The 12638-nt window shown below is 42.9% G+C and overlaps 1 protein-coding gene across 2 annotated transcripts in view; it reads left to right on the plus strand.

Annotated features, from left to right (window-relative positions):
* FLVCR1 (FLVCR choline and heme transporter 1) overlaps window positions 1–12638 on the plus strand; it is a 37766-nt gene that overhangs the window by 21988 nt on the left and 3140 nt on the right. Inside the window, exons 6-12 of one of the 2 annotated variants that reach the window (XR_009406572.1) lie at window positions 1615–1725; window positions 2468–2573; window positions 2781–2892; window positions 4489–4556; window positions 4713–4828; window positions 11935–12001; window positions 12094–12185. Coding sequence is in view for 1 of the 2 variants with exons in the window: in XM_059412659.1 (XP_059268642.1) it covers window positions 1615–1725; window positions 2468–2573; window positions 2781–2892; window positions 4489–4556; window positions 4713–4790 (475 nt within the window). In the remaining variant the exon portion in view is untranslated. Of the gene's footprint in view, window positions 1–1614; window positions 1726–2467; window positions 2574–2780; window positions 2893–4488; window positions 4557–4712; window positions 7690–11934; window positions 12002–12093; window positions 12186–12638 lie in introns of those variants that run through there. The other variant, XM_059412659.1, reaches the window with a different exon arrangement.

A 12638-nucleotide genomic window follows, 5' to 3' on the forward strand; every position in this document is an offset into this window, starting at 1 on the left:
CGGCTATCACCAGCATCCCCAACTCCACAGTGAGTTCCAACAGTTTCCCCACTGTTTGGCAGACATTCTAGGGTTAATAAATGATTTCCTCCACTCATAGTCTAGTTGCCGCCCCTTAAACCACTGTTGTTTTTGGTTTTTGTTGTGCCCCAGGGCGGGTGAAATCTGCACAGGGACAGCCCAGTGATATCCATTCCTACCGCAGGTCATTGGGTCTGCAGTGGGCTTCCCACTGGCACCCTGTCTGGCTCTCCTGCTGCTCTCAGTGTGGTCCCTCTACCCTTTATTATGCAGAAGCTGTTCAGTCCTCAGTTCTTCAGGAGGAATTGTTTTCTAGGTAGATTCTGTGTCTGTGGGAGGACATGCATTCAGGGTCTTCCTAGGCTGCCATCTTGGGCCCCTAAGCCAAGAATAGCTACATTTTTTAACAGGCAGAATCTTCCTATCTGCTTGGGAGAAATAAATGGGCGGAGCTGTGGCCGAATAAATGGGATGCAATAAAGTGAATGAAATACGGAATTGTCACCTGTGTATCCTATGTACCTTTCAAGGCCCTACATATGTTTAATACCATTATGTAAGCCCTTCCCAAGACCCCTTATTGTGAAATTCTCCAAGATAACTCTCCCATAATTTCAGACAGCGCTTGCTGTGGTTTCTGTTGTGAAATGCTAGCTTACAGTGAAACTGTTCAGTCTGTAGATAAAGGGAACATGTGTAAAAGATTAAAGTTATTACTAGCCTTTGGTCCACTTCACAATTAGAAAACATGATAGGCATAGAAATGTCTTCTTTGTTGTCCTGATTTTGTCCTCAGAGTAATTGCCATTCATTCACCAAACTTGTGTTGTGGCCATAGTTCAGCTAGGGATTGTGACAAGTGATACAGCATCCCTGTCCTTGAGATATTTGTGGTCTAAATGGGGAAAATAAAACGTTCATACATGAAAAATAAGAACAGACTAGAGGCACCTGGGTGGCTCAGTGGGTTAAGCCTCTGCCTTCGGCTCAGGTCATGATCTCAGGGTCCTGGGATTGAGTCCCACATCAGGCTCTCTGCTTAGCGGGCAGCCTGCTTACCTCCTCCCCCCACCTGCCTCTCTGCCTACTTGTGATCTCTGTCAAATAAATACATATTAAAAAAAAAAAAAAAGAATAGAACAGGCTAAAGATAGATGTCCTACGCCCAATAGATGTCTGTCATGTGACAGTTAATAGATTCTAAGTTGATAAGGGAATTTGGAAGTAGAGACAATGTTGTAAGCCACAGTGGTTAGGAAAGAGCATTTGGAAGAGGTGGAATTTGAACTCAGTCTTGAGCTACAGACCGGAAGCTCTCCCACTTGGTGGTACAAAGGTGATTGGATCCACATGAATATTCCTTCCTGTCTGAACATTGGATATGATGTGAGTTTTGTTGGTTGCTGCTGTTGAATCTTAAATGTAGGCTTTAAAGTCCATGCTTCGGTGGAAACATCCTCCATACAAGGGAACCCGAATCTTGAAAACCAAGGAACTGATTATTACTCTATGGACAGAGCAATAGTTAGCAACGTGATTTTTATATACCTAGGAAAATCAGGCAAAATACTAACAATTTTGTTTTTGTTCTAGACAGACTACTCTGATAGTTTACATTTTGTCTTTTTTGGGAATGGTTGTATTTACTTTCACGTTGGACCTTGGATACATTATCATCGTGTTTGTTACTGGAGGGATACTCGGGTAAGCATTGTGTGTGTGTGTGTGCGCGCGCACACGTGTGTGTATGTAAGAGGAATGATAGCATGCTGTTACAACTCTGAAGTATTACTACTGTGGTTGTAAATTTTTAGTTCATTCAAATGTCTTGTAATATTTTAAACTTTAAAGAATCTATCTGGGTGCCTGGATGGTTCAGTGGGTTAAGCCTCTGCCTTCGGCTCAGGTAATGATCTCAGGGTCCTGGGATCGAGCCCCGCATCGGGCTCTCTGCTCAACAGAGAGCCTGCTTCCCCTCTCCCTCAGCCTGCCTCTCTGCCTACTTGTCATCTCTCTCTCTCTCCGTCAAATAAATAAATAAATAAGAATCTATCCTGTGCATGTAAATGCATAATTAATTAGAAATAAAGAAAAAGTAGTTTAAAATTTTTTTGGTAGTTTAGTAGTTTAAAAATATATGATAAGTGAAAAATGGAAAAATCTTTCTTAGTCCAGGTGCCTTTATTTAGTTAGAAAGACAATTGACTTCATAAATTAGAGGTAAATCTTTCTCACAAAAAGAAAAACTTAGGAACTGCTTTATTTCTCAGGTCTTCTGTCCTTGGGCTGATTGGTGAATAATAATAGGGTCTTACTTTCATATGTTAAGTTCAAAATATTTGGTTATCTGATCACTAGAATAGGCCTGAGAACTGGAATGATTGCCTCAATATGTGGTACTATCCCTCAGGTAATTGTTTCTATAATTCTGGATTTATTTTCCTAGTTTCTTCATGACTGGTTACCTCCCATTGGGTTTTGAATTTGCTGTTGAAATCACTTACCCTGAATCTGAAGGTACTTCCTCTGGTCTTCTTAATGCTTCAGCCCAGGTAAACCTCTGATTTCTTTTAAGTTTCAGATAATTAGTTTGCTGACTATTCTAGTGGATAGCAAGCTTAAAAATTGTTTGTTTGAAAAATTCTGCCTTTTAGTGTTTCTAGAAGCTAAGTCATATGAATAAAATAGGAAGAGTTCTGGGAAAAACATTGCACTGGTTTCAAAGAAGCAAATTTAACCAATATTTCCTCTTATTTTAGATATTTGGAATTTTGTTCACATTGGCTCAAGGAAAGCTCACATCAGACTATGGTCCTAAGGCAGGGAACATTTTCCTTTGTATTTGGATGTTTCTAGGCATCATTTTAACAGGTAAATTAGGGCATTTTCCCAGCAAACGTGCTTATGTCATATTGTCTTTATATTTAATTTTTGTGTCTGTTTGTTCTCAATGGCTTGGCAGAACTCAGGGGGGAAAACAGAGATATAAAACAGGATATTGTCTTTTCTAAGGATATAAATCTACTAATTCATTTTTCAGATTTTAACTTCAATACGGTTACTATGCATAAAAAACCCAACCATTGTATTAAGAATCGGTGAAGATTCTGGAGTGGGCAGACCTGGCTGTGTGACTTTAAACAAGTTACTTCACCTCTCAGATCCTCCTTTTCTCCCTCCTATAGCAGGGTATTAAAAAGCCTGCCCTAGGGGTGCCTGGGTGGCTCAGTGGGTTAAGCCGCTGCCTTCGGCTCAGGTCATGATCTCAGGGTCCTGGGATCGAGTCCCGCATCGGGCTCTCTGCTCAGCAGGGAGCCTGCTTCCCTCTCTCTCTCTCTGCCTGCCTCTCCGTCTACTTGTGATTTCTCTCTGTCAAATAAATAAGTAAAATCTTTAAAAAAAATAAAAATAAAAAATAAATAAAATAAAAAGCCTGCCCTATGCAGATTGACTGAGGTGGTTCATGAAAAGCTCCCGGCATCGTGTCTGGCACCTAGAACGTGCCTTCACGTCAGCAGTTACCATGGTGTGTGGTTGTGGAAACAGCACGTGGAATGGTTAGCTGGTTCTTACCCTGGTTAGGGATAATCGGAGTCGACATGGTCAGAACGAGAGTAGAGCCCAGCCTGCCCAACCGCTAGAGAAGGGGCACAGAAAAGGGCTTTTATCTGTATTTTGTCTGGGTGCGCTAGCGTAAAAGTGGATTTGGAAGCAAAGCTCAACGTCCAGCAGTGTTTCTACACCCGTGTTGTTTCTCCTGTCGGCTCACTTGGCTGATTTCTTTCTGCATTCCTTTGCCCTATTCAGATGGCAGTGTAAACTCTTCCCTACAGTGCACACGGTGCTGAACCACCAAGCCACACATCCTGCCTCCTCCCCCAGTACTTGACGCTCCAGTGATCCCAAACTACCTCCGGGGCCAGATTCTTGGCCATTCTCCTCCCGTCTCGCATTCTTGGCATGTTCTGTTTCCTGCCTGCCCAGAGTGTCTTCCTCTCCTTATCTGCTTGACAAGTTCCTACTCATTTTTCAAGTTTCAGTTCAAATGTGTCTCCTCTGGCAAGCCTTCCGTGATTTTCTCCGGACAGACAGAGGCATTTTTTTTCTCTTTTGCTCCCACTGTATCTTCTATGTAACCCGTGTGGTTGCAGTGACCCTACTGTGTTATAGTCGTTTGCTGTCCATATTTCCTTAGGTTGGAGGATGCTGTAGGGAAAGGACTGTGCTTTTCATCTTTGTATCTTTGGTTCCTACCACCCTGTATTTGTTCACTAATGAATGAATTGCTAATTAAGTTAGTGGCATAGAGAAGCACTAGCATTTTTTTCATGCTGCGGGGATGCGCTTGAATGTGATGGTACAACCGTGTGCTGAATGGGACAACATCAAAAAAGACTTTGTACTGCTTCGAGATAGATGCATTCATAAATACCCTTTGGTGACTCCACTGATGTTTCTCTGTTTCAGCATTAATCAAGTCTGATCTCAAAAGACACAATATAAACATAGGAATTACGAACGGTGATATTAAAGCTGTAAGTAATGAATATTTTTATGATGCTACTCCTGAAAATGTGTGACATCAGTGTGTCTAGTCAGCTGTTTTATATCCCCGAACCAGCTGTTGATCTGTCATAACGGCACATGCCAGAGGCTGTAAACGTGTTTTTATCGTCTGATTCTCTCTGCAGGTACCAGTTGAAGAGAGTCCCACAGATCAAGAATCCAAAACCATGATGATGTCCAAGCAGTCAGAATCGGCAATTTGAGGCGAAGGAAAAAGTTAACATCATGTGATAGTTGGGCAGTAAGTCTCGATTTATATGTGACAGGAGATGGATACTGACTTGAAAATTATTATGTGACCCTGGACTACAATTACTGTCTTGCTTCATTGTTAACGTAAAGCAAGATTTTACTTAAAACACTCGGGCTCACCGTCTGTGAACACAGCCGTTGACATACCAAGCATCCCACTGTTAATCTCCTGTCACTGATCAGAAAGTAAGCTTCTTGATGTATTTTCTGAAAGTGTTTTCTTTTTTACGGAAACTGGAAGGTCAGAGGCTTTCTAAAATGATAATGTGGAGATCTGGTCCTTTTAAGTCACACAGAAGTACCTGCCATGCAGAACCCTGTGTGCATATATTATTCACTGGCTCCCTTTCCATTATTCTGACCAACTGTCCAGTCTACATCAGTGGGCCTACCAACATGGCACCTCTGAGCCCTCACAGGACAGCACTGGGACGAGACTTCCACAGAAACCTCTAGATTTTCCCAGTTTCTTCTGTTCTTGTTAAACAATGCTTTGTAACATGTACTGTCAGTGGCCATCAAAACTGTTCTGTGTTCACGCTGATCCCGTGACCTTGGTCTTAGACTCATGTTCCAGTTAAGCTAAGGAGCCCAGACACAGGCTCATTATCTTGAGTCCTCTGCACTGCCTTCCTCTCATGGTCTAGCTAATACTGTTCGTTTCATGCCTACTTGAAGTAGGAGTAATTTTGTACCCACTGCCTTGTTCACCCTCTTTATTTCAACACAGGCATACCTCGGGGATACGGCAGGGTCAGCTCCAGACCATTCAGAATAAGGCAAATATCACCATAAGTGATTGAGATCAATCCTTTGGTTTCCCAGTCCTTAGAGAAGTCATGTTTACACTATTCTATAGTCCATTAAGTGTGCAGCAGACTGAAAGAACAATGTACAGACCTTAAATGAAAAAAGACCTCTTGCCAAAGAATGCTAGCCCTCATCTGAGCTCTCCGCAAATCCTAACCACCGATCCCAGATTACCATACTAAATAGAGTGATAATGATAAACTTTGAAATATTGCAAGAATTTCCAAAATGTGACCCAGACACACAAGCAGGCAAATGCTGTTGGAAAAATGGCACCAATGAACTTGCTCGATGCAGGGTTGCCACAAACCTCCAGTTTGTTTAAAAACAAACAACAACAACAAAAAGCCACAGTATCTATGAAGGGCAGGAAATGAAAGTACAATAACACGAGGTATGCCTGTGTATAACTTTCTAGCAGGAAATGCCATCGTATGTGTTGGCTTTTTCATGATTCCTCACATCATGCCTAATACTTTGGCTTGAAGGTTGCAGAGATAAATCCACAGTAACGTAGCCCAGGGGTTCTCATTTGCTGGAAACCTCTGGAAATGCTGTCTTTCTGTCGTTCTGCACTATCGTGTGTATGCCTGTTCTCCTTCAAGGAACACTGTGCCCGGGTACGTGCTCCCTCGGTGGGCGGGGAGTGTATTTTCTTCACCAGAGTGTACATAGTCTCCACACTGTCGGAAAAAAGTCTGCTCTGTTACATGCTCAGGGTAAGGAAAATAGAACCAAATGTGTTTCTACAGTGCCTACCACTGCATTTTGTTTACAGTGAGAATTTAAATGTTGTTCCTGTCCTGACTCTCTTAAGCTGATAGGAAAATATCTTTACAATAATGACATCTAAGCAGCCATGATACTCACATTATGTCCACATCAACCCCTCATAAAAGCCAGTGAGGCATACCCTTGAATACTCCTACAAATTAGCAATTAGCAGTTAATTCGCTAACAATTCTGATTTAGGCATGCTCTGTGCATTGCTTTATACTGAAATGATAACATTCTCTGTAATCAATCAACAGTAAATTATGTAGACTCTTACCCTGGAGAATATGTCACCGGGAGAACGTAGTTGGGAATCAGGAGCTCTGGGTCTATGACCTGGGTCTGTTTCGAGCTGTCCTGTCACTCCCTGGCCAGCATTTTCCTCATCCATATAATGAATGTGTCCACTTGGCCTCAGAGATCTTTTTTGAATCTTAAATACCGTCTGTCATGGGGTTGACAAGATCGCTGAACCACAGAACTTAGGTCTAGCGAGAGAAGAATCTTCCCCTGGAGAATCCAGTCAGCAGCTGTGGTGGATACTTGGTGGATATGGGGAATTGAGCGTCTGCATTTTGCTTTTTCTCTTCAGCTGGTGACAGGGCAGGCAGACTGTGCTGAATCGTTAACTTCCTTAGATGTGTATGTCACAGGTTTTATGGCCAAAAATACATTCTAAAAATCTCTCGTAAATAATTATTTTTATTTTTGAGCTATCAGTTGTTTAAAATAATCATGTACTTCCTGAATTCCCGAGCTTTTGAAAAAAATTACAGGCAAGAGTTGAACTACTTTGTTTCTGAAAAGCAGCATATGCCTATATGTCGTGTGTGTCTTTCTTTGTTGATTAGAAAAAGGAGGAAATAGGATGTTCCAAAACACAAAATGGAGTGATAATTTTTTCTGTATTTTGAGTCACACTTGTAACACGTCAAACAAGAATGTCATATAATTCTGTCTTATCTTTGGAAAATATAACTGTTGGGTAACCCAACACTTGTGTAAGTTTTAATGAAGTGATTTTAGAAAGAAATTGGATGCTTTCGAAAGCTGTTGCATTTATAAATGTGGCAAGAAAAAAAAACACTAGCTTTTGCCTTTTGTGAATGTTGGAGAAATGTCTTTAAAAATATGTTTGTGCAAACTCAGAGTATTGCCCGTACTAAGTCATCTTTCATGTTCTAATTTTTGCTTTTTGTACTATTTGTTGGTGTGCTTGTCCTTCAGGGTTTCAGACCTGAAATAAATTTATTTTTTTAACGGTCATTTTGTATAGCTTTTTTTCTCCCCCCCAGTTCTGATGCTTACGTACCCATGGGGAGTGGAAAAGGGACTGTACAATTTCAGAATGGGCCAAGGAGGGAGTTTTGTGGAGCATAAGCAGACAAAGTCCCCCAGGGTCTGACTAAACAGCATAGTAGGACGGGTTTAATCTCTTCTCCTTGGGTAGACAGGTGTCTGCCGTGAGCCCTCTGGCGACCCGATACCCATGCTGCAGACTTTCCCTTTGGGGACCTATATGGGACCTGATATCCCACAGCAGGTGTCATTTTTTTCCTCAAGGCCTTGCTGATTAACATCATAAAACCAAACTATAAATTTCTTCATTGGAAAATCGGGTTTGATGAACGCTCGTTCTCGATGAGCTTCAGTGAGATAATACATAAAAAACATCTAGCAGAAAGCTTGACATAGCCAACACGCCAAAGTTTCGGCTACTATTTTTATGCACTAATGACTAGCACCAAATTACCACTTAAAAGTATTTGGATCTGAAGAGAGAAGTTCAAGTGACTTACATCATTGAGGTAAATTTGAGCTCCTGGAGAACGGCCAATACAGAAGATATTTCGGGGGGAAGGGAGTGGTAACCACATTATTCAAATCAGACCTGGCAGGTGCCTGCTGACTCCACATCCTCCTGAAGCCAGTCCTGTATGCAAATAAACTGGTTGGCCACGATTAAGGAAAGTATCATTGAGACCAGAGGCTGGATGAGAAATTAGTCTAGGGCAGTGAATCCCAAAGGTTTTGGTCTCAGAATTTTTTTGCACTTAGGAATCCTTGAGGAGCCTGGGTTGTCTGGGTGGCTCAGTGGGTTAAGCATCTGCCTTCAGCTCAGGTCATGATTCGGGGATCCTGGGTTCGAGCCCCCCATCCAGCTCCTTGCTCTATGGGAAGCTTGCTTCTCTCTCTCTCCCTCTGCCTGCTGCTCCCCCTGCTTGTGCTCTCCCCAACCCCATAAATAAAATCTTAAAGAATCATTGAAGAACCCAAAGAACTTCTTCTGGGTTACAGCTGTTAATGTTAATCATAGTAGAAACTAAAACAAAACTATTTTATTCATTTAAAAATAACTTCATTATATCTCAATAAATCACATTTTAAAAAAATATTTTATTTATTTATTTGAGAGAGAAAGAGAGAACAAATGAGCAGTATGGAGGGGCAGAGGGAGAGGGAGAAGCAGACTTTCTCCTGAGCAGGAAGCCCAACTCGAGGCTCAATCCCAGGACCCTGAGATCATGACCTGAGCCAAAGGCAGACACTTAACCAACTGAGCCACCCAGGTGTCCCTTAATTAATTACATTTTTATGAAAAATAATTACTTTCCAAAATAAATGTAGTGAGAACAATGACACTTTTTAAAAAAATAACAATGTATTATTTGGCCCGGGGTATAGGTCTATGAATCATCAGACTTACACATGATACTTTAATGTTGAAAGAGAGCAAAAATCTTCCATGTCTGGCTTCATAGAAGGCCACTGGATTCTCCTACCAGATCCTACATTCAGTCTGTAGGGATAGGCTATTTTGACACGTTTGAAGAAAAGCTTTGCACACATGCGCAGTTGGAAAAGGAGAAGTATTTTAGAAGCCTTTTCAGGGAATTGTGGATAGTCTTTTTTTTTTTTTTTAAGATATTATTTATTTATTTATTTGACAGAGAGAAACATGGTGAGAAAGGGAACAGAAGCAGGGGGAGTAGGTGAGGGAGAAGCAGGCTCCCTGCTGAGCAGGGGGTCCAACATAGGGCTCCATCCCAGGACCCCAGGATCATGACCTGAGCCGAAGACAGACAGACGCTCAACGACTGAGCCATCCAGGCAGCCCTGTGGATAGTCTTTAATATGATTACAAGTTGGAACTGGTAGTATCTTAAAGACTAGTTACTCTGTGGATCCTGAAGCCGTATCAGTAAACCTCTCCTGCTTTGTTAACATTAAAATCTAATGGTCCATCTTGTACTTCCAATAGATCTTTAACTATGCATGGTTTTGTAACATTCCGCACTGGCATTTGGAAAGTATTATTTCACTGAGTTATGTAGCTCTTCCAAATATTGATTTATCCCATGATATGATGCCAGATAAATCACATTTATTAAGACCTCTGATCTCATCAGAAATTCCTCTCGGTGCTGGGAAACTGTCAAGCTCATACAAGTCTCCCAAGACTTGTTTTGGCAGACACAGGGTTTCCAGAATGCTAATTTTAGTTTGGAAACTTGATTCTTAAAAAAAAAAAAATCTGTCAGTTGTTTCTTGAAGCAAGGGATTCGCTTCATTGCTTTTTGAAAAAATACCTGCCAAATCCCCGTTTGAATAACTCCAATGTATCTGTCGGCCATCCTTCCTAGTGAAAAATGACGTTCTTTGAAAATCAACCTCTCGTTCAGCCTGCATCTCAAACGAGTATACCGCAGCGTTTCCTCGAAGCAAGCCTCATCCTTGGGTGTGTTCAGAAGTGTGTGATGTGTACCTGCTGGTCCATCACACAACAGTGGAAAGTCACGTGCCCGAGGATCAGCGTTCAAGAGCTTTGACTTTTTACATCAAGGAGAGTCTTGGCGGCGCTTTCTTTTTTCACTGCCACCAAATGACAGGGAAGAACCCTGCGGCCAGCATGGCAAGAGAAACCAGGGAGAGCAGTCAGGAGAGCAGGGTCGAAGTTCATAAAATTGAAATAAAATGACTACGGCGACTCCTGGATGGTCCAGTTGGTTAAACGCTGGCCTTTAGCTTGGTCCAGGGTCCTGGGATCGGGTCCCACCTCGGGCTCTCTGCTCATCAGGGAGCCGGCTTCTCCCTCTGCTTGCCCCTCCCCCTGCTTATGCTCTCTCTGTCAAATTAATAAATAAGTTAAATATATATTTTTAAAGCCAACTATAGGGGCGCCTGGGTGGCTCAGTGGGTTAAGCCTCTGCCTTTGGCTCAGGTCGTGGTCTCAGGATCCTGGGATCAAGCCCCACCTTGGGCTCTCCGCTCAGCAGGGAGCCTGCTTCCCTCTCTCTCTCTCTGCCTGCCTGTCTGCCTGCTTGTGATCTCTCTCTGTCAAATAAATAAATAAAATCTTTAAAAAAAAATTAAGCCAGCCATTTAGCGCTGTATCTGTAACTGTCACCCAATAATAAACAGGGCCTTTGAAATCTAAGAACTTTCACTAGAATCACAACCATTCTGATCTTCCACAGCCTCTCTAGGTAAGTGACCCATCTCCGAGGCCCTGCCGGCTGGTCTCACACACCGGCCTGTATCACACTGCCCCTCCGTCTCTGCGAGGTGAGCTAGTCATCTGCGTAGGTGACAGCCTGCCCTGAAATGACTTCAGGGTTCTTGACGGGATCCTATGCCTGGAGGGTGCCTTTATGATGCCTCACAGGAGGTAAAACATCTTTGGGTCCCCAAAGAGAGGCAAGGTTTCAAACCCCACTGACCACCAAGACGGAATACCTTCTCTGAAATCTGAATTGGGGTCTGGGGTTGTCCTTGAGCAGGTTTGAATAGAAGGAAGGGGGAGATGTGGTCCGGAGACCTAAAGCCTTGAGAAAAGAGGAGAATGATAGAGCGGAGGAGAGAGGCCTCATTAAGATCGGGTATGCGAGCTTCGTTTTCCACTTAGACAAATGATGTGTTAGGCCTCCGCCGAATCTTGTTGGATGAATTCATTTGCACTTCCCCTTCCATTTGTTACTTTAAGCCCATGAAGAAATGGTCACTGTAAAGAGAACAAACTGTCAGAAGCCAGTAGACGCTTAATTTCCAGCTGGAGCCTCCGGATCTGGATCAGTGGAGGCGGCCGGAGCACTTCCCTTTCCCAGAGACTTGCCTGACGTCCTCCAGGGACAGAAGTGGTCCCTGACCCCTGAGATTAGCCGAAGGATTAAATTTTCATAAAGCCTCATCAGGCGTGAAAGCGAAGCTGAAGGAAGAGTGGCGGTGATTGCTTTTTCCGCAAAAAGCCTGAATCCTTCCAAACACATCCTGACCGAAAACAAAGACTGATAAGCTCTGGACTGTTCTGGCCAGGACAGGATTTGGGCATGGACAGAGGCTCCCAACGCACAGAGTAGTATTAGAAAAGATGTCCCTGGAGAGGTGACGGAGGAGCACAGACTCCTTCCCTGGGAATCTACGCAGTAGTCGGTGCTGTCATCCACAGGACAGTTTAGTTTGCTTGTATGGCTGGATTCCGTTACTGATGTGCATTATTTTATTGCATCCTAGGCCCCGGGAAAGCATCCGTCACGGCGTGTAGAGTAAAAACATGTCCTCTGGGAACCTAAAGTCTAAGGTGAGAAACACGACTATGATCTTGGGAAGGGAATTTAAACGGAGTTTCTGTTTCTTCTCTTACTTCCTAGAATAATATTTCCTACCTTGCAGGTTTGTGGTGAGGATGAAATTTAAGTAGAAGGCACACCGGAGATCCTTAACCAAGAGATCCATTGTCACTCCCCCGGTGAGAAACAGTAAAGGTAGGGGCAGACTCTGCTAACACAGCCAGCTGACTGATTTGGGAGAATGTGTGTTCAAGTGTTTGAACTTGACATTTTTTGTAGCAGCTGCCTTTAAGATCATTGATATCCAAAGTACTTAGCCACTTCAGTGTACATGTGGGTGCAACGCTGGGCATGGTGCAAAGAAATGAAACAAAACTGAATTCTAAAGACATGGTGAGATCTGGACAGACGGGGTGGAAGTCAGGGTGCTTAGGCACCAAAGAACAAAACTGAGACTCTCAGGAAAAAGTGGTTTCTGTGTTTATTGCACAACCCACAACAAAGGAGGTTAAACAACAAGCTAAGAACAAGCTGCCCAAGAGTCCCCGACCCACAGGCAACTCTCTCTCCTCGTTTCCTTTTCACTCACATGCGTGCAGAACCTCACACAAATAGAAAGCACCTTGTGTATTTCATGTAACATCCTAG

This window comes from Mustela nigripes, chromosome 10 (genome assembly GCF_022355385.1).
Source record: "Mustela nigripes isolate SB6536 chromosome 10, MUSNIG.SB6536, whole genome shotgun sequence".
Classification (NCBI taxonomy): domain Eukaryota; kingdom Metazoa; phylum Chordata; class Mammalia; order Carnivora; family Mustelidae; genus Mustela; species Mustela nigripes.